Genomic DNA, 22,911 nt, shown 5'->3' on the forward strand with positions numbered 1-22,911 from the left:
AAAGCTGAGAGGCAGCCGTTGTTTATCACGACCTCTCCTCAGTGAGGCCTGAGATTCTTTCAAACGGGAGCTTTGCTTCCCATGACGCAGAGCGAAGTGTCAACTGGGATATTTCTGGTAAAACTGAAAGCAAGAGGAGCAGGGTGCACATTTCACGAGGGACCAGCCCCTAGGGACTGTGGGTGGGGTTTGGGGGGTTTGGGTGCGATCCCCAAGTCACAGATGATTGGGGCTTTCATCTGAGAGAAAGGAGGACACACGCTGGCAAATCAACCTCCAAGCCAAGATTGCCTGTGAAGCCATCATACACGGAAACCCCACACACAAGCCAGAGCAAAAGCTCAAAAAGGCACGAAAAGCTCAAGAAGGGCGCGAACTGAGACAGACTCATCACTTCAGCAGCTACTCACCAGAACCACAAGCAAAATGTCCCTGAAGTTGCCAAGAAACTGGGACTTCAACCTGAAAGGAGAGGCTGGGAAAATAGGTATGGTCGTTGTCTCTTTGCTGCCTTTGTGGTTCTTCTACTTGAGCACCCACCATTTGCATGCTGGTCTGCAGGGTACAGAGTTTACCTAAAAACGGATCTTGGCAAACCTGGGCTGGGGGGAAATTTGCATTCAAGTTGATAGGTAGCCTCAAAGTTCCCAAATGCTGAGAGAGGGCTCTGTTTTGTTTGGAGGTGGTGGTGCAATGGTTCTCCCCAGAGTGTGGGATCTGAGTTACTTTGGATGGGTTAAGGCTACGGTTATTACACACAAAACTGTGAGTTTTTGTCTACTGTGGAAGGATCATTTCTCTCCTGTTTGGACACTCATTTATATTGTGAGTGGGTTTTGATGGGAGCACAGAGAGTAGTCCTTTGCAGTGCTTGCTCTGTGAGTAAACTCAAGGCAGCCTGTTTTGTGAGCCCTTGGGTCTCCAGGCCCTCTCTGTGGACTTGGGGCTGAGGTGGGGTTGGTATTTGCGGAAAAAGTAAGCAATGCAGACAAGACAGGAATATGGAGACATTTGAAGGCATAATAAAGATAATTCTAGTTAAAGAGGCAGGATGGAAGGGAATTCTTAGAGGATTTGAAAAAAAGCAATGCATTTTAGATAATTATCTTAAAGGATGCTGGCATGTTTTCTGAATTCTTTGGCCTTTAATCCGTACCTCTCCTCATTAATGATGATAGTGACACATTGATTTTAATCTCTTCTATAACTGTTAAGAGTTTCTTTATATAGGTTTCTTCTATTATTAAACTGTTCACAGTAATTTAGGGTAGAGCAATTGGGCCAAAAGTGATTCCCTGTGCTTTATACTTCTATCCACACGGTGAGGTAACTTCCTCGATATTAGACAAGTGTTAGGTGTTTCTAATGGCTTGGACAAGGTTTGCTCGGAGCAAGGCTTAGACTTGGGCTTCTAATGGTGATTAACATGCTGCTAGATGATCCATTGTAAAGTCGTATAATGGAATATCAGTATGTAGGCGTGAGGAAGGATTTGAAAGAAAATTGGGAGTAGTCAGAGAAACCATTTATCTCGGTAACCAGGGAGGGTTAGCAGTCCTACCCAACCTAGGAATCACGGGTTGGTTCGGAGAGCCACCGGCGTGCATTTCTTTTACGTGAGCAAGAGGTTCTTCTCCCAACTACTGTTGCCACCAATGTATTTGGCTAGTTTACATTCTATTATATGTCATAAAAATTTGTTTTTACAAGTACAACTTCTATGGTTCTGTTCCTTTGAAAGTGTCCTGCTTCTGTTTACATGGGGTTATTTACCTTCTCACCATCTGTGTTGGACAGGTCTTACTTGCCCTCTGTTTAAACACGGGAAATGTGAGAACATTAATGATTAAATGACTAATTGATTAAAGGGTTAAATGAATTTTTTCAGGGATATAGGAAATTACCACATTAATGCTTAGGTCTGCATATTCTCAGATCTGGGATTAGGTTGGGCAGATTTAATGCTTTCTACCAATGATTCCTAAATCATGGTCCCATGGAGAATCTGTTTCACAGTCACCTAAAATGCTTCCTCAAAATGTAGACTCCTGGGCACAATTCCGACTTGTGAAACCGGAATCTCGGGAGGGAGGCCCAAGCCTCTGCAGTTTAACGAGCGCTCACCCCTCCATCCCCCTGAGTGAAGATGTCTTGCTGCAGGGTCCGTGGGCTACGTTGGTAGACTCGGAGTGACCACTCACCTAGAATAGAGCACAGTGCCGGGGGCTCGTGGGCCCACCATAAGTATTTATTGATTGAATCAATGACTAATTACCAGCAGATGATATCATTGAATACTATTTAGTAAAAAATATTTACAGCCCTGACCTGTGAGGCTCAGTTGGTTGGATATAGTTCCCCAAGGCAAAAGATCACTGGTTTGATTCCTGGGCAGGGCATGGGTTTGGGTCGTGGGTTCAGTTCTTGTTGGGGTGTGTAAGAGAGGCAACCGATCAATACTTCTCTCTCACATCAGTGTTCCTCTCCCTCTTTTTCCCTCCCTTCCCCTCTTTTTAAAAAAATAAATAAATATAATCTTTAAAAAATAATTGCATCATGAAATACAAAGGAGGCCTTGTCATTGTCTTTGCCATTTATAAGTTTGTCATCCAGAGAGATTGGACTGTAGTCACAATACCTTTGGTGAGCATCACATCGATGAGAATTCAGATTATAGACTGAGTCCTCCAAGGCAAGAGTGTCCTCAACTCAGCCATAGGACATCTGGTCCCCTCTCCAGAACCCTGTGTCCAGATGTGAACTGGCTTCTTCTGTCAGAGAAGCTCACCTCTATTAAGACGACGTGTGGAACTGGGAGTCGTGTCAAGGAGGCCAATGGCCTGTGGTTTTTCCAGCCTGGGCTAGTGAGGAGTAGATCAGGGTTTCTCAACCTGGCTGCTACAGATATCTAGGGCTGGGTAGTTCTTAGTGATGGGGGCCCGCCTGTGCGTTACAGCGTGTTAGCGGCATCGTCTGCCTCTACACACCAGATGATAATACTATCCCCTACCACCACCAGTTGTGATGACCAAAAATGTCTCCAGACATTGCCAGACATCTGGGGAGAGACATTTTCTCTAGTTGAGAACCACTGGAGTAGATGATCACCAAAAGGGTGTGGCTTTAAGGTCACTTGAAACTGGAACCCAAATATTACCTTGTGACTCACTGTCCAGGTTAATTTTCAAGAGGCTCTTAGTAAGTGAGAACTTCAGGGGGATGGGTAGTAGCATATAGAATAAGCACTTACTTAGGAAAATGGCAAGAAACTGACCCATTATGTGGCCCAGAAGGGGCCCCAGCAGGGTTGGTTTTTTTTTGTGGCAGTCTGAGCTTCCAGTTTCCCCTAAATCTTGTGAGTGCTGAACCAGGGCTGGTGTGAAAGTGAAAGTTTCTGAGAGCGGCGGAGGGACTCTCCAGTGGACTTCCAATTCAGAGAGCTGGAGAGGGCTCCGAGGAGTGGCAGGGCTCCCGGGAGACCACCACAATGGGCCTAGCGGGGTGGGAGCGGGGTGGGGGCGGGGAGGGGGAGAAACCGACCCTGGCCACCCTGCATGTGGCCTATTGATCCTGGTGGGGTTGGAAGAAAGGGAAATGCAGAGCCAACAGACTGGACTTGAGGTGGCACCAAGAATACAGCTTTCTTCCTTTGGTCCTTTATCATCCAATTTAATCCAACAATTAAGATTGTGACAGCCTTCCACTACTTTCCCACATTGTTGCTCAAATCTTTGATGCTTTCACATATTTGTCTTTCCCACTCCAGTGTAAGGCCTGGAGGGTGGGTTGCAGGACATCGCAACCTTCCTCACGCAGTCCGCAGGTCTGACACCCAGGGCTTTGCATGTAGGTGCTTTATTAAGAGGAGTGTAGTCTGGGAGTGTTTAGTTGGAAGGTTGCTGGGTGAATTTCAGGACCACCCACATTGTATCTAGTCACAGGCATCTCTTTGTTTTTCTTGGCTCTCCCAGGCCAAAGGAGGGGAGAGCAGGCCCTAGAGAGCGTGCGACTCTGAGATAGTGATGGAAGTGATTATGGAGGGGTGGTTGTTTCAACTTTTTCTCTCTGAAATTTAATGTTAAAAAAAATTATTTAGAAAAAAAATCATTATTCTAGTCTCTCAAATAGTAAAGTGAGTGATAACAATAGTGGAGGGTTTTTTCCCACTTTTTTTATCCAGTAAATTATGATTTGTCTGATAGGAGGTCTAGTTCTGTCCCTTAGAAAATCAGAGTAAAGGGAATGAAAACATTTGTACTTAAGACCTTTGTAACTAGACCAATTTACAAAACCATACAGCTTTATGCGGTGTAGTTTATTATTCTTGTTAAAAAAGTCACATTTGAAAGTGTGATTTTAGGTAGAAAGATGTATCAATAGATACTTACATACAGAGATAGAATTAAATATACAAAGAAACCCCGTAAGTCAATACAAATAATAAAGAAAATTAACAGACAACATGAATGGACATTTTGCAGCATAGGAAGAATATTGCCAATAAACATGGAAATATTTTTAATCACAATAGTCAGGAAATGTAAATTAAAAGCACAATATGCTGGGTTTTGCCCACAAATTGGCTAAAATGAAAAAGCCGGACAATACTGGTGTTCAGAACGGGGAGCACAAGGAACTCTCCTACAGCTGAGGATACGACCACTTTGGAAACAGTTTGCTGTTGCTCAGTGACGCCGACGCACAAACCCTAAGAGGTCGGCATCTCACTCCGGAGCCGGCCCCCCGGAGAAGCTCCTGTGGTGTGAGACCCAACAGGAGGATGAAGCTCAACAGTAGTGTTGCTGTCGTAACAGAAGACAGAAAATGACCTAGATGTCCATTCATAATAAAATGGAAAACTAAATTCTAGTATTTATAACATGAAGTGCTACATGAGAGCAAAAATGAATTACTTACACATTCGAGTAAGAATGAATTGCACAAACTTAATATTGGGGAGAAAAGGGAAGTCACAGAAGAGCAAAACAAGATTCAGTTATATTTAGGTTAAAAGTTACATATGTGTATGGGAAAACTGTAAAGAAAAATGAGTTGACTAATATTAAGTTCAGGGTGGTTGCTCCTTCTGGAGCGGAAAGGAAGGGAAATGCCCTTGGGAAGCTTCAGGCGTACCTAAGCTCAGTAATAGGTACATGAGAATGTATTTCATTCTTGCACGTGAAATGAAACAAGACATGAACATGTAAAGAAACCCTAAAAAATCTGGAGGGATGGACACAGTGTGTTATCAGTACTTAACTGTGGGTGAAGGATTTATGGGTGAGATATACCCCCACACATAGTTATTATAATTTGATAAGTATTTTGCAGGTTTTCTATAATGAACAAGTATTAACCGTGCTATTAAAAATACTCAAAGCTAAAACAAATTCCAAAGTGCTTGGCCAGGCATGTTGGCACAGGTCTTAGAGGCGACAGGTGCTCTCAGCAGCCAGTTGCAAAGCCCCTGTCTGCCTGCAGAGGTTGAAATAAGCCAGGACCCCCACACCTGGCCATCTGTAGACTTTCTGGGCTGCTAGACCCAGGATAGTGTATTTTGTTCTGTTTTTTTAGAAGAGTGGCATAGCCCCCCAGTGACCAGGCCAGCCTACTTGAGCACACTTCTCGCTTTATCTCAACACCAAAAAGCTGGGTCCCCAGGCTGGCAATCCTAAGACCACGCAGCCCCTGCTGAGCGTGTCTGCGTTTTGTGTTCAGCTTTGTGAAACTTACGATGAACTAATCTGGACTGGCCTGGATTCTGGACCGAATGTAGTCTATTTTCCATGGCTCAAGCCTTTGCACTTACTGAGCAGCTCCTGGTCCCTGATGGAAAAAGGTCCCCACACGTGCAAGCAAGAGTCAGGGACAAGAACATGCCTTCCTCAGACAGTGAACATGGACACAGGGGTTCTCCTCTCAAGGTTGCTACCTGTCTTTATTGCTTGTTCAAGTAAAAATGTCTGTCCCTATGTTGTCATTGACTTACCTTTAGGCAAAAATTAAATTCTTTCCAAAAGGCACACGCCTCTTACTGCTCAGGCCGAGAACGTCCTGGCCACTTGAGGAACAGAGACTGATGTTATCCCAAACATCAGGAGAGCAAGGGCCAACTTGAGTAATGACAGGAAGTCAAAATCCTGGGTTTGGGTCTCTTACGGATACTTTGTGTTAGGTTGGGAGCCAGTCTGCACTTGGAGGGACAGCAGTGGTGAGCTGAGTGGCTCTTGGTACGTGTATCTCTGATAACGCGTCTAGAGGGAGATGCCGCACGATCCTGGCCTGGTGTACGTAGTCATAGTACCTTCCAGACGTGCTAGTCTGCTGTCTCTCGTTCGCAGTTTATAAAGTATGTGCACAGAGTGTCCAGTGGGAGAACTAGGGAGATACCTCCTGTCCCTTCAGAAGTGGGTCATGGACCCTTGAGTAATGAATGCCCGCTGTGGGGGTGTGAAAGATCCTAGGACTAACTGAGAAGAGTGAGTTGGTGATAATGGTTCCTTCACACACAAGGCTGCTTGAAAGAAAAGAAGTGTAACTTTCATGAAGCAGCACCATGATTGACTAATTGGATACAAGAGAAGGGGGTGAGTGTGTGAAGAGCTGAAGTGAAGCCCCAGCTGTGGCCACAGCAACTGAGACCAAAGGGCACTGTGGGGAGCCAGGAAAATACCCTGGGAGATCCACGGGGAGCCCAGGCCACCCAGAGTGATTCCATCCAGGGGATGGTGCATAAATTTTGTAGACTCCCCAGATGGGAACTGACATATAGAAGTTACAAAGAGAGGAAATAATTTACATTCTTTTTTTGTCTTATGCTTTACTCATCATCATTTTTCTCCTTGTGTAAGCTTCTCCACCCCTAACACTTTGAATACTTTTTTAAAAAACAAAAATCACCTTACAAAAAAAAAAAGTTTTACCCATAGGTCTGGGAGCTAAATGTAAAGGCATTCCCGCTCCCTGTTTCTGCAGGGCTTATGGGCTAGGAGGGGCACAGGCAAGGAAAGCACTTCCAGGACATCTAGACAAGCACTGGGCTGAGCCCCGCTGTGGGAGCCACCGCAGGGAGCCTTCGCCCAGGAGCTGGTCCTGCCGCATCCTCCCTTCACTGCCACATTGTTTTCTTTAAGACACGGACTTGTGTGTTCTTCAGTGAGTCTGGGACTTGCCTTTTTTCTCACACCGCTTTTCCTGTACACTGTCTCTGCTCTCTGGAGAAGAAAAAACTTTCTAATTTTGTATAGCTCCTCCTTGTGAAACTGTTAACACTGAAAGTCCCTATGACCTGGCCTAATCCCCTGCCCACTTGTCTCTTCCCACGGCCGCTTCCCCAGGCACACCCACACTCACACAGCAGACCTCAGTCACATCTTATCTTTTTCAGTTCCCAGTTCTCTCATCGGCCTGAAGCCCTCCCTACTCGGGGCTCCCTTACTACCACTCAATTCCTATCCATGCTTTAGTCACAGGTGTAGACATCTTGTCCGTTGGGAGTCCCTATGTCTACAAATCACTGGAAGGAGGGCGTAATAATCCTTCCTTAAGCCATTTAAATAGAGGCTCACAGCTCTAGAGACTGTGGGCTTCCTTTGAGATGAGCTCAGTGAGTGCTCCTGAACTTTCATGACACCAGTCAACCCTACCGACAGATGGCTTGGTTTTGAACAAAGAAATTTGCCCTTCATCAGTAATACCCAACACCAGTGCTCCAGGGCCTCCCTGGAGAGAATAAACTCAAATGCCTGTAAAGAGCAGCATCGACAAAAGATTGTCTGAGGGACAAGTTGCCCATTGGCTTTTCTTGATAGGAGTGTGGAGGCGGGGTGGGGGGGCGAGAGGGTGTGTGGCACAGAAAAGAGTGCATGGGCTTGGGACCCTTCTGCTAATTTTGCAGTGAATCCCAGGACAAGTTGCTTAACTTAATTATTAAATAGGATTAATAATACGTGTGTTGAAAGGAAGAAAATACTTCATGCCCATAACATACGTTAGGTGTTCAGCGAACATGTGTTTCCTTTCTCATAGATAATCTCATTTCCAACCTCAGATCGAACTACACTAGCTCAACAGCCTCACAGTCTGGGTTCATTGAGTTATGCTTTAAAGTTACACCTTCATTTTTTATCAATACTGCAAGTCACGATTTCATGACATTTGTTCCTGACTGTTATAAAAATGAGAACAGGGAACGGTCAATGTTGGCAACTCTCCTACGTGTGGCTCCATGTGCGAAATTTGTTGAGAATTCAGTGCTCACAACTGCTGTGTCTCCTTGGAGGCTGCCGCGCTTCCTCCCTTCCGGCAAGACGGTTGTGCAACTTACTGTGTTTCTCAGTCTGTCTTGGCTGTCAGGAAGCTCAGAGTCGAACTGATGTTCAATCGCAACAGTATTTTCCTCTGTCTTTGACACAAATTTATGTCTTGGTTGCAAATTTTCTGTTTTCTATTTAAATAAGAAAACCCCATTTATTCTTTTCTTTTAAAAAGAGGGTGTAAGTGCATGCATTACATCAGTACACCCAGGTACCCTGTGAGCAGATTTCATACTTACTAGCAGCAACTAGACACTACAGTTTTTAGTTCCTAAATGAAATCCAGTTCCACGAGCACACATGTCTCCGGAGTTACATAAAATGATGGCAGCTGTAGTACACTGATGCTGATCATCTCATCCCGTTTATTTCATACATTCATTCATAAAACATCTACTCACCTCTATATAGTAGGCCCATTTCAAGGAGCATTCTCGATATTATACTTCTCATACTGAGAGCACTCCCTCACCCACACCTCCATCTTTAAAAACAAAGTGTTTTTCGACTTTGGTGCCACCACATATCCTCCATGAGCTGTGAGGTGCCCGTCACCGGGACTGCTACTGACTCATGTGACAACTGCTTCGTTTCCTTGCTTCCTCCTTGTGCTGCCCACACAGATGTGCGCACACAGATCTTCATTCCAGACGGGGCAGGCGAGCCTCTGCCGCTGAACCTCGGGCCTGTGCCTTCTAAACCATTTGTATGCCTCCTCGTTGGTTTGGGAGTTTCAAAGGGGAAGAAGCGTTATAGTATAAACATTTTGAGACTAATGTAGAATATTTAAAAAATATTTTAAAAGACTTTAAAACTTAACAAAAAGAAATTTCAGACAAAGTCTGAACTAGCTACAGTAAAATAAGCCAGCTATATATAGTAGGGTGGTTAGAAAGCTAGCTTTGGAGTCAGAGTACCTGAATTTGAATTCTACCATCACTAATTACTGGGTCTGTGACCTTCATCTTCAGTTTCTTCGTCTGTAAAATGGGCACACAGTACCTACCCATATGGTTATTGTGAGGATTAAAGGAGATGGTTTCTATCGAAGCCTTCACATAATAGCACCCCGGTACACACTTCATACACATTGGTGGCCATCGTATCTCCACTATGGGCATTGCCACCATGTAGGTATGATATCAACTCCTATTAACCAAGTCACTGGTAAAAGCCACAGCCAGCAGTGCTAGGGTTTGACTTGTCTTAGTCCAGTTCAGTTCTTCTTTCTTTTCTTTAGAGAAATAGTCTCTACAACATGTGTGGATCCACTCTCCTGGCCCACAGCCACCTGCTGGTCCGCAGTGGACTGGCCATGTGTTGCTCCTACTGCTCTCAGCCGCAGGGTTTCACTGTGCTGTCCGTAACGCATGTGCGTTTTATCAATCACGTTTATGTAGCGATACCAGTGTTCTTTCTTTTTCTTTTTCTTTCTTCCCTCCCTCCCTCTCTCCCTCTTTTCTTTTCTCCTTCCTTCCTTTCTCCCTTGAGCGGTGACTCTCCAATAAGAATAACAAGGAGCTCCGGCAAGTTCTTGCAGAAAGCGGCTGTCGAGATGTCACCATCTCTGTGCTGTTGTGGTGAGAGTGTTCCTCCAACTCCCCTTCCTCTGGGGAGGAAAACGGGGACTCTGGGTTGTGCACTGCCCGGAAGACCCTCCCTCATTACTGAGTAGCCACTTCCTCCAGAGCTGTAACATCTCCCAATCCCACACGTACCTCTGGCCTCTGGAGTGAGGTTGAATGTTGGTTGTTTGGGCCTCACTGGGGTCAATGCTTAATGTCTGTGATCACTTACATGTGGGTTAGAGCAGCAGCTGACGAGCTTTTCTTATTTACTGTCAGAATTCTGCACGTGACCTGCTATTCATTTTCAGATCCGTATTTTTAGATATAATTGTGAGGAAGCAGCAGGACCTTCAAAATGGGACTCCGTCTTCCTTGGCCTCAGTTTCTGTTGTTGCTACAGAGGGATTTGTGTGAGTGCATACCCTCCCTCTCACTACCCTTCTGTAGTTTATTCTGTGCACCTCTGCATTTGGAGCCCAGGCACCCAAAGCTGGTGGCAGAGAACTCTTACCATGCACACAGCCCCAGTTATTATAATAACAGGTACAGGGTACATTTGTCACCCCAGGTCCATCCTCAGCCAAGGTCCTTTGTGCTGTGTTCTGAGACCATCCTGCCTTCTCTTTGTTGGGCACCAATCCCTTTCTGAGCCATTTCCAGTTCTCCAGCTCAGCTAGGGTGACCAGCCATCCCAATTAGTCTCAGATTCAGGGGGTGGCTGAGATGTGAAACAGTCAGTATGAAAACCAGGAAAGTCCCCTGTGCTCTATATCTGAAAAACGACGACAACAACAACAACAACAAACACACACACACAAAAACCAAACAGATATTTTGAGAAAATAATGCCATCATTGTGATAGGTGCTCTGTACATCTACCGAATTGAATTTCTGGCAAGGTCACAGTGTAATGTAAAAAAATGCAATTATGGGAAAACTTTTTAAAATCTTAAATTTTTGAGGGTTGTTTTCAATACTCAAGTCAGAATTCTTTTCAGATTCTTTCTTTAATCTACCCGAATCTGCCATGTGAGTTTCCTCCATCTGTGCTTATGACATTTCTTATTCTTGCTCATGCTTTCGTTGGAAGCATTGGGAGCCGCACCTGTCAGTCACGGGGCACGGTACTGCTTTTCAGAATCACACAGAAGTCCCTGCCCTGTGGAATCTGTATCTGGCCCTGGGTCTGACATTCTATTTTGTGGATTTTCCCCAGCTCTCCAGTTTCTTCCCCATCACCGTGGCCACCACCACCTGTCTCCTCCTGGAAGCCTTTCTGAATTGCCCAAGTAGGATGAATCCCTCCTTCGTCCGTGGGATTTGACCACTTTATTTACTTTCCTTCTATTCTGGTTGACATATATTTACCCAACACCTACTATGTATACATTTGGCACTGTACTAGGCTCAGGATATATGAAGATGAGAAAAGATTAAGTTCTGGACCTCAAGTAGCTCACAGTCTCATTGGAGAGACACTCAGAGGGGAGCAGGGCTCTCCCACTAAAGAGAATCAGTTCGTAAGTGACATCACTGTAATTATGACATTTAAAAAACTGGCACAGGGTTTTTTCTATAGCTAAAGTTTCCTTGCCCGACCTGAGCTATATATAGCCCCTAAAAATCTGCAAGGGGCAAGTTTTAACTTGTTAATTCAAGTCTATGCTCTCCAAAAACATTTCAGTCCCAGATTGCTATTCTGATTAATAGCCAATAGAGGGCGCCTGCAGACAATGTACAGTAGTTACCATTTCTACTGGTCAACTTAGTCTGTTTTCTATTATTTCTCTCTAGAAAGCCCTGAATTTAACCAGTCTGGGGCCAAAACAAAGTTATCCTTGTAGCCTGTCCTTCTGTGGCTTGAAACCCCCAGCATTATAATAAAAGTGAGTGATGATTTAGTCATCTTCATGTCTTTACACATAAAAAGTGAGATTCCAGATAACAAGTGTTCCTTCAATGAAACTGTTCCCCCTCAGCCCCTACCTCACCAGCCCCCCAACTCAACTAAGAAGCCAGACCTAAGTGTGTGGTATGGGGGCCGGCGCGGGGTGGAGTATTCTTAAGAACACCACCCTAGAAGTCAATTAAGCCTGAATTTGATTTCCAGCTCAGACTTTAATCATCTCTTTGAATTTGGGCAAGTAGCTTTAATCCCTCTGTGCCTCAGTTTTCCTGTCTGAAAAATGGGGGCAGTAATTCTGCCCACTTTATAGCATTGTTATAAGCAAAAATGTGTGTACAAGTCATGTAGCATAGTGCCTGGTTACAAATGTTGTTTTACTATTGGTCGTATTTCTCCTTTGTTGGCCTCATCTCCAATAATACTTCCTCCAATCAGCTCTGCCACTCATACTCATAAGTAAACCATGTCATCTCTATAATTGTACCATCACTGAATTCTTTTTTCTTCCCACACTGTGACCACCACACCCCACGTGCCCAGCGCACCGGCTCCAGCAATTCTTTGATCTTACTGGTTCTATGAGTTTTTCACTATCAATGATCCATTACGTATTCTTTAGCATAGATTCCTACTTCTCTCATTGTAGAACTGCAAAACAAACACCCCTGAATCCCATGCCTTTCTCTGCCACTGTCATAACCACCCGGAAGAGCCCCTAACCCTGTTTAAACCATTGGTCCACCTAGCTGGTGCCTGTACCTGGGCAGCTGAGCGAGGCTGGGAAAATCAGATCACTGAGCCGCCCGCACTTACTTAAAATTTGTGACCCATCATGTTAGATAGACATTCAACAGAGCCAGACAAGCCTATTACGCCTACCTAGTAAATTTACTTTCCTTTCCCCTCAAACTTATTTTTTTGGCTCTCAAAGCCTTACCACCTACTCCCACCATCACTTTCACTTTATATGCATAAAGAAAAATATGTTCAACTGATTAGAACCCCTCATTATTCTGCCTCCGAATACTTCCATTAACTCACATCTTCACCTCCAGTACTACCGTTAGCCCTGGGCAATAAGGGCCCCCACCCAGAGGCCCGGATCTTAGAGGGTCCAGCTGAATTCCTCCTCACAGGGTGAGGTGTTTGGCCAGGGGAATGCGCCCACCTGGAGCCTGTGCCCTGCTTGCCTTCTAGACCACTTGGGACTGTGAAATTCTGTATAGGCCAGAGCTGTTTCTGGGGCCCACACACATGTGTTCCTGGGTGCTTCCAGTGATTTTTCTGCAGATTACAGGGAGACCCGGGACAGAACTTGCATGTCTGGGCTGATGTGTCCATGGACGTGAGTGTGAGGTCCCTCACTGTGAGACATGGAGCTGGAGGTGGGAAGAGAAAGGGGTATAGGCTGCAGGATGAGGCCTCCATTTCTATTCTTGCCACAGGGTCTCAAATGTCAGTGGTGGGCCTGGTTTGGTTCACACCCCACCAAGAAGGTTCTCACCATAGTCACTAATAATCTGTACCTTGACAAGCCAAGGGTGAATCCTCCATCTCCTCCTCATTCCAGTACTCTGCAGCATTTGACACACTAAGCCATTTCCTCCTTTAAATAATTCCTCAATACCACACTTCCTAGCTTCCCCTTGCCTCACTGGCCACTCTTTCTGAGTCCTCTTTGCAGGAGTCTCCTCCTCCACCAGATCTCTTAACTTTGAAGTGTCCTGGGCAGAACTGGCTACATCATTTGTGGGGCCTGGTGCAACATGAAAATATGGAGCTCCTTGTTCCAGATCACTAAGCATTTCGAGATGGGGGCAGCAGAGCACTAAGCCAAGCACAGAGATCATCTGAGAGTGGGGCCCAGAGTGTCTGCACAGGCTGCCTGTCTGTGAAACCAGCTCTGGTCTCAGGGCTCAGGTCCCTCGTCCTCTTCTCTTCATCCACCCTTGCTTGCTGGGTGATCTTCTCCCTTCCCACTGGCCATGGTTTTAAATTCCATGTGCACTTTTATACATTAGCCTCCCTGTGGCTTCTAGACCGCTCAACACCTCTATGAGGATGTCTCATGGGCTTCTCTCACCCAGCGTGTCCAACCCAAAATTTGGAATGGTCTTTCTTCCCAGCCCTCTCCACCCAGTTTACTTGACCTTAATAAAAGGCACTAACATTTGGCAAGTTGCTCAAACTAAAAGCCTACAGTCATCTTTCATTTATTTTATTTTCTTTCCCACCCTGCATTGAATCCACCAGAAAAACTTTTATATCCATTGCTGATTAATGTGTTCAATCTGATGATTTCCATGATCTCTGGTACTGTAAATACCATCACTTCTTGCCTAGTCTACTGCACTTATTTGCTATCTAGTCTTCCTGCCTTGACTCTTGTTCTATACCATATATTCTCTCTACCATGGCCAGACTCAATGTCTTCTAAAAACAGAAATCAAGTTATGTCATATCTTCTTTAAAACCTTCATAATACATGGAATGAAATTCAAACCAGTGGTCCCTGCCTGTGGGATGTGACCCCTGCCCCTCTCTTCCAACCCATCTGCCACTCTTCGGTTCCTCTCAGTCTGCCCTTCAGCTTCACTCACCTTCTAGTTCCTTAGCCACTCGGTGCTCAAGGCTACCTCGAGACCTGTCTGCTGCTTGTTCTGAAATGCCCTCCCACAATTCCTGCCGTGGCCTTTCCTCCACTCCATTCAGTTTCAGTTCAAATATTACCTCTTCAAAGAGGTGTTTCCTGACCACAGTATCTAATACAGCCTCCACTACTCCAATCTCTTTGTCCCATTATCTTATTTTATTTCATTTTATTTAACATTTATTGTACCTGAATTAATATTCATTTGTTTGCATGTCTATGGTTTTCAGGCCCCAGCTGACCTGAATGCAGAGTTTTGTCTGTTTCCTTCACTTCTAGGTCATCGTACCAAGAACAGTGTCTGGCACATAGTAAGTGATCAAAAAGGTCTTCTCACTTTCCTCCACCCCAGAGAATTGAAGTAAGTCAAAATAAGACAAATGCACATTGTTTTTTTACCGTCTTCATTAGTGTTGAGCAATGGTTTGACCCAGAGAGTCAATTCTGACTTTCTGGTGGAGAAGGAAGTAGGGCTTTTGATTTCTGAAACTAATTTGGAACAGTGTGTGGGTGACTGAGCATTCTGCTGTTGTGGAGAGAGGTCAGGGACTAAGTCACAGGGCTTAGATTTCTGGATAAGGTCACAAGGGATTCTTCTTGCTCTTATAATCAAAGTCTTCTTGATGACAGAGACTCTGGTGTAGCCAAAGAATTTCCACCCTGAGACTGAGGGACTTGTGGGAGCCCTGCTCGCCAACCCTGCTCACTAGCCCTGCTCCCCCACAAATTCTTCTCTTTAACATCTTTAGCAACCAGAGAGCTCCTAGCTCAGGCACCAGGCAGCATTACTCAGGAAGCACAAATACCGAAGTCCTATATCAATGTCGTCATAGGGCCATTTAGCATAAATGGGTAGCTGAGATAAGGTGTGAAGAGCAGCAAAAGAGAGGAGGAAAGGAAAAAAGACAAAGAGAGTATGACAGGGACCCAGATGGAGGGGTCTGGAAAAAGGAGGAGGGAAGAGTGGAGAATGTGAGGTGAGCGGAAGAGAGAAGCCTCCATATGGTGTGCAGCTGGGGAGGACACTATTCAAAGCCCCACGAGTTGACTCACCAGCCACCCACCAGCAGCCAAAATGAGCTTATCAACCACATGTTCATAAAGTAATTACACTCTTAGGCGATTTCTGATGACAAAACAGGCTAAGATTGTTACTTTGCACTATGTCACACAAAAATCATCCTTTCTTTTCCCTTTTTGGAGAGATTAAAAAGCTAAAACCAAGATTCTTCAGACTCCCTTGCAGCTAGGATTCTAGAAATAGATTACATGATGCCAATTAAATTCACTAATATGAGATGTGGAAAGTGGAAGAAAGTGCAGGCGTCTTCCTGTGACTCCTTCCTGGATGTTTCTGCTGGCATGCAAGATCAGAACATGCAAGGCTTCGGGGAAGCAGAGCTCCAGTGTGCATACTCCAGCCTCTTGGCCACCCACCCACCCAAGGGGCAGTGGCAGCACCCACTGTACTGAGGCCTCACCTGTGAAATTTCTCCAGTGGTGGCCTCCAAGGTGGTAACTCCTTGAGGGTACCAGGTCTGTATTTCTCTGGGAGGTGTTCCAGGCACCTAGTGCCTACTCTTTCAGCTCCTCCAAGTATTTCATAAGCTTATCAGCCACATATAGTAAAAATAATCCTAATAAGATCATACCTTCTAAAGTATGTCTGACTTCCTATACTAAACTCCAATTGATATATTGGCTTATGTCACCACTGCAAAGTTTGCACACAACTCTATCATCTTCTCCACTTGGAACTGCCCATTCCATAAACTCCTTCACCAAACACATCTCCAGAGTCTGGGGTATGATGGACATGCCACCAGCCAGTTAGTGCCTGGGTAGTGCCTCAGGGGCACTTCTGTGGTTCAAATATTCTACAAGAAATTCACCCACTGGGAGGGAAATCTCTACAATAATTCTAGCTAGCATTTTTGTGTTTTCTTCAAATAGACAGAGTCCTCAGTCCAGTGGCCTTCCATTTCTAGTTGTCTCTCTCCATGCAACCCTGCTATTGTCCACTCCTCTCCGCTCCATCAAGGGGCCAAGGCCCCCTCCTCAGAACCGGCTGCATGGATGTGCTGCCTGTATAGTCAGCCACGCAGGGCCACAAGCTCAAAAGGGGCCAAGTTTGGTTTCATGTTTTGCTCTCGCCATCTTGAAAGTCAGTAATTTTTGAACAGTGGGACTCACGTTATCATTTTGCAGTGGACCCTACAACTTATGTAGCCGAACCTGACATTCTTCCACCTTCCATCCCAAGGAACTGGGTCATTGCTTAGCCAGTCCCCGAACTCAGGACCTCTTCCTACCCCAAGTGGTACACACCAGTCCTATTAATTCTATCTCCTACCTGTATCTCAAATCCGCCCACTTGTCTTATCTCCATTTCATGCCCAGATTGCACTGCAGGCCTCCTAACCGTGGTCCAGCCTCCAGTTTTCTTTGTCTTTAACTTATTCTCTGCAAGTTCCCCGGTGCCTCCATGTGTAGATAGTTTCACTGATCAGAACAATCTTTCCAGGACTCAAGGGAATCATGGGAAGTTGGCATCAGACTCTTAAGCTGAATCCTCCCCACCCCTCCTCTAAATCATTGGTTGTCCACGTTGACTGCCCATGGGAACTGTCTAGGGAGGTTTTAAAAAGTTCTGCTGCCTCGGTTCCACTGCAGGGGTACTGATTTTAAGTGGCGAGGGGTGTAGTCTAGGTACCCGGATTTTGTTAAGTCCCCAGGTGATATGCAGCAGCACTGGAGACCTGCTTCTCCGAGTGCCGCCTAAACACATGTGGCAGCACAAGGGCCACGCCCTGTCCAGGTGGAGAGGGGGCCGGGGAGGGGATTCCTGAAATGTTTGGTGTTGTGTGACTTTATTTTTATGGTTTGAATTTTGACATTTTTTTAGTACAATACTTAAAACATTATATCCCAGAATATAGCTTTTAGTAAGGTACAACGGTGCATGAGGTAAAAATGGTGTTTTAGGATGTTACTGAAATGAAAGGTGAAAGTTTTTTGCTTATGATGTGTGCGCGTGCACAGGGAGGGGAGGCTAATAATATTGTTGGTGCTGTTTGTCAACCGACCCATGGGAGAAGGAAGTTACATTCTTTCTGCACCAGAAAGTCCAGCTGACACTTATTTCACCTGTTCTAAGCATGAATTATCTGTGGAGTATTATTCGAAGACTTGTTCTGGAAATAATATTGCAGACTCCAAAAATTGTAGACCACATCTTTTTTTTAAAAAAAGTTTCTATTGTATTTTTCCCCTTGTAGCCCCTCCCCCACTGCGATCACCACACGTGACTCTTGCTGATTTTCACCCATACACAGTGTGTCTCATTCCATCCCCGAAGGGACGAGGATGCTCTTCTTCATTCAGAGCCCAGGGAGGGTGCAGGACTTGCTCATGCTCACTCAGTGAGTCAGGGGTACTGGTCTAATCCTCACTGGGGTCTGTCAGGGATTCCGGAAGGGACAAGAGGGGAGTGGGAATGGGAAGGCGCAGGAAAAACCCAGGCGTGGAAAACAGGGACCCAACGTTTAAGTTAAGAGAGAAGGTGGAGGATGCATGGCATGAATAGATACGGCATTTGGAACATTCTACAGGACAGTTAGGGCCTTATTATTCTCCAATGAGCATAGCTTTCCTCTTTCTTGTATGTCTACTCCTGCTGCTTTTCCTTTCTGTTCCAAATAACTTCAGAGCGGCTTACGATTATATATATTATACCCAACTACCACCTATATCAGACCAAGTTCAGTATCCTTCTCTCCGTGTCCTGGATTGGCTTCAGTAAGCCCATAATCCATTTTGAAATTATATGAAAAATTTTATGTATCCAAAGGGGTCCGTAATCTTACAAAGTTGAAAACCACTGCTGTATGTGTACAAGCAGAGAAAACCCCTCAGTAAGGAGCCCTGTAATAATTAGCCCAGACATAAGGGGCAAGATAACTCCCATTCTCTGTCCTGCTCCCCTTCCAAAAGATTTTTCTGGGTCTTGTGTGTAGAGAGATGTGGAGGAAAAGGTGAGGCTGAGTGCAAAAATATCACATGAGTTCCCTAGCCCATAGACTTTTTCTGGCCCAGTCTTCCTGGCTGGGGCCAAAGCGATGCTGACAACTTACTGAGAAATTCCTAGAATTGCTTCTTGTTGCTGAATTGCAGGTCCTAACCAGCCTCAGGAACACATCCTGTTCCTTGATGTGGAACCTGAAATTGACCATGGCCACCAGGTGGCAGCACATCCACCAGGGCTGGGATGGTCTGGCTGGCGCAGCCAAACCTCTGGAGCTGACGCAAGTGAGCTGAGTAGGTTCAAGGCTGCCATTTCATTAGCTTCAAAATAATATGACCGTGCGTGGATAGTAGATGATAGAGTTTTGGACTCTGCTTATTGTGTTGGGGCCCAGTTACACTGCGGTTTGTATAATCTCACTTGGGCCTTGTATCATAATGGGCAGGCAGAAAAATTACCTTCCGCGTCCAGACAGCTCTAAGGAGGTAAAACTTGGGACCACCAGAAAGAAGCAAAACTCATTAGCATTCGTGAGATCAGCCATGCAAATTGTGGAGCCTAAGTTATGGTTTCGTTTGTTCTGCAGCAGGGTAAAGAATGCAAACTGTTCTTCAAGATAGAAAGGGAAAAAAAAGACGGATTAAAAATTCCGTTTCAAGGAGGTACCTGCTATTTCTCCTTCCAGGGTCCTGAGGCCCACAGCCACTTGCCTAATGACAGGCTTCTAGAAAATAGGTGGCACTGGTGGCACTTTACAGATGAATGTGATAGGCCTCTTCGGGGCTGTTGCACCGGCTCTTGCTCTCAGAGGGCTCCCAGTCTCCATGGGTGGCCGCAGGCCTGGCCTTTGTAACTTTGCCACTTTGGACAGTGTTGACTGGAGCAGGGTGGACAGCTGGCTCAAGCTGCATCTGTCTTATTTTTGCTCCATCTGAGGTTCACAGAGAATGGCATTTGGAATTAAGCCCTGAAAATTGTAGGCTCTTGGACTCTGCTAAGAGCATGATGCTGGTGAAATTGGCCTTGATTTTTACTCATCTGAAGCCATGATATTTTTTTCAACATTATCTTAGATTTTTTTGAAATAATGTTATCCTTAAATATAATACACACACGAACACACATGATCTATGTGTGTGTGTGTATGTGTATATATTCATATCAAGGTTTATCCACCTCAGCACTATTGCCATTTAGGGCCAGAGAACACTTGCTTTGCCATCTGTGGGGTGTTCAGCAGCATCCCTGGACTCCACCCACCAGATGTCGGTAGTAGGCCTCCCACTTGTGACCACTGAACATACCTCCAGACATTGCCAGCATCCTCTGGGGGGTAAAACCATTCCCAGTTGAGAACCACTTATCTCTTTTTCTTCCTATCTATCTGTCTATCTATCTATCTATCACTAGCTTGATTCAGAATCTGTTTCTTGCAGCCAAAAATGGTTGACTAAGGCCATGAGAAAATATGGAGAAATTATTTGACCTGCCCAAACATGAACACAGCAAGTTGGCAGCAGAACCAAGACCGTATACTAGGTCTTCTGAGCACTACCCAGTGGGTTTTCTTCTACTTTTCACAAGAGAGTCCTTTGCAGGGTCTTTAACGCCACTAACTCGGCAATATTGTGCTGTCCTTTGTGCTAAAACCCAGTGCACTGGAATTAAGAGATTGCATTTACAGAATGAAACACCCCCGCCTATACTCTTGTATTTGTTTGGGACATCAAAATGAACAGTGTGGGTGAGGAGCAGAGCTGGACTCCTCTCACAAAAGTGTGGGCTTGTTGCTGGGGATGGCCCTGGCCTCTTTTAACATCTGTGAAAGGGAAAACTAAACAAGGGGGCACCAGCCATCCACTCTGAGGTCCTGCTGTCTTACCATCTGGGGAGATTTAGCTTGCTGTGCTAATCTCCTCCACATTTCCATGTTTTTTTGAGGCCACACACCTTACCCAAGTCACTGTAAAATGGTAGGCGTAACTTTTTTTTTCCATTTAGAACTTGTATTAGCTATGGAAACTTTTGAAGGTCAGAAAAAAGTGAGAATGTCAGATGATTCTGTGTAAGAAATGTGAGCAGATGAAAAAATATTTTGAAATTGACATCTAAGGAAACGTATTCATTTTTATCTGTAGTTATCGGAGTTTGGCAAATGCATAGAGTCACGTGATAACCACCACAATCAGGATACAGAACAGTTTCATCACTGTAAGGAATTCCCTCCTACTGTCTCCTTTTGGCAGCCTCTCTTCACCGACCGTAACCCTGGGTAGCGATTCACCTGCTCTCCATCTCCGTGGTTTTGCCGTTTCCAAAATGTCATATAAATGGGATCCTACAGTATATAGCCTTTGGAGTCTGATTTCTTTTACTCAGCACAATGCATTTGGGATTCATTCATGTTATTGCTTGTATACATATTTCTGTACTTTTTATTGCTAAGTAGTATTCCATTGCATGGATGTAGCCACTCATCAGTTGAAAGACATTGGAGTGACTCTAGTTTTTGGAGATTATGAATAAGGGTCTATAAATAGGTGTCCACAGGTGTGAACATAATGTTTCATTTCTCATGGGTAGTGGAACTGCTGGTCGTACGTTGAACTTTGGAAGAAACTTCCAAATTGTTTTCCAAAGTTGCTGTACTATTTTGTGTTCCCATCAACTACGGATGACAGTTCCAGCAGTTTCTCATCCTCACTTGTCTTTGATGTTGTTTGTTCTCAAATTTTATTATAGTTATTCTAAAATGTTTGCAGCGATATCTCATTGTGGTTTTACTTATTGTTTTCCTGATGACTAATGACGTTTAACGTCTTTTCATTTGGTGAAGTATCTGTTTAAACATTTTGCCTGTCTTTAAAATCGGTCTCTTTCCTTCCTGTTGAGTTTTGAGAACTTTTATGTATTCTGGATACAATTCTCTTGTCACATATGTACTTCAAAAATATTTTCCTCCCAATCTGTGGCTTGCTTTTCATTCTCTTAGTGCTTTTTATAGAGCAAAACCTTTTTATTTTGATGAAGTCCAATATCAGAGTTTTCTTTTATAGACTGCACTTTTGATGTCAAGAGTTGTTTTTGATCATCCCAGCCCAGGATCGTCTGTAGGTATCAAATTCGTTTCATAAATGTTACAGGCTCTTTGATGCTGCCAGTCAGCTTCTGCCTGCCGTGGTTTGCGGACATTTTCGTTCACTGCCCTGCAGCACTGCCCATGTGAACACACCCACACACTTCAGCATCACAAACACAGATTTCCTGTGTCACTGTGAACCCTCAGCCCTCCCCTTCAGGCCTCCTCCCAAAGATCACAAAAGTCACATTTTCCGAAGTAGTTTTCATATGGGGGGAAAGTGCTGGAAGACTGAAATATCAGTGCTACTTTTGTAGCTGAACACTCTAGAATGTCGTTCTGAGTCCTCTTTTGCCAAATTATGCAAGTAGAAAAGTTATTCTGGATGCCCATCTCCTAAAAAATACGCTCATATAGCAAAACCCATGTTATACGTCAATGGAACTTAATGTTCAAGTAATTAATTAGTTATGTTTGTTCTACTTGTATTCAGAAATACCTTCCCATGTATTCACAGAAACATGATTTCAGGGGCCGCTTTTTTAAAAGAAAGAGATGATTTCAGGGCCTCCTCCCACTTTTCTTAGGTCTGATTTGAAGTCAGCCGTACCATAGTTGGCATGGTGAAAAACGCTAGGAAAGGGGAGAGAGGGGAAGGGTGGAGTTGAAGGAAGAAAAACATGATTCATCCTGAGCACACGAAGTTAATCTTTTTTCCCATTAAAAAAAATTCACATTAAAATACAGGGTCAGGCACATATAATGCCCCCTTTTTAACAAAATCTTTTATTACAAAATCATAAGCATGTAATTCTGTAACATAACAATATCACACTCAAGCACACCATAGGACATTTTAGGTGAAACATTCAAATTAAAACTATAAATTATTACACCCATATTATGACCCTGCCAACCACACTCAAGCAGGCGTTACATCTGCCAGGCCCTGTATTACTAATTCTTTTCTGTGCCCCATCACAGTTTCTTTTAAGGCATAATAGTTATTTGTTTCATGAATCTCTATTTAGTGCCTCTATGAGGTTAGTGAAATTCTTCCTTTAAAACAACACCCAACCCAAACATTGCAATTACTTTTCACCTTGAAAAGGTCTCCTATGCTATAGGATGTGTCAGGTCAGAGAGACTCGAAAACAGAAGTGAATCCATGTGTCACTGTGTCAGTTACAAAGTTGCCCATTGGTGGTTCCCCTTCTTCCATTTCCCGTGTGTCTGTCTAGCTTCCTGCTTCTTCAGCCTCTGCACCCAAGACTTCCATGTTGAGTTTGTCCTTCAGTGACCATTGGCTGAAAGCAAACACATGGAGGAAAAAGAATGATGCTCTTCTAGTTCTTCCTCGGGCAACAC

General features: G+C 44.6%; 1 protein-coding gene across 1 annotated transcript in view; it reads left to right on the plus strand.

The window, feature by feature from the left end:
• Positions 1–354: 354 nt before the first annotated feature.
• Positions 355–22,911, plus strand: part of ARHGAP25 (Rho GTPase activating protein 25) — an 80,803-nt gene continuing 58,246 nt past the window's right edge. The window contains exon 1 of the mRNA XM_045193876.3: positions 355–487. Coding sequence (XP_045049811.1) covers positions 427–487 — 61 coding nt within the window. The 5' untranslated portion in view covers positions 355–426. The remainder of the gene's footprint in view (positions 488–22,911) is intronic.

The sequence above is a fragment of the Desmodus rotundus genome, chromosome 5, assembly GCF_022682495.2.
Source record: "Desmodus rotundus isolate HL8 chromosome 5, HLdesRot8A.1, whole genome shotgun sequence".
Classification (NCBI taxonomy): Eukaryota; Metazoa; Chordata; class Mammalia; order Chiroptera; family Phyllostomidae; genus Desmodus; species Desmodus rotundus.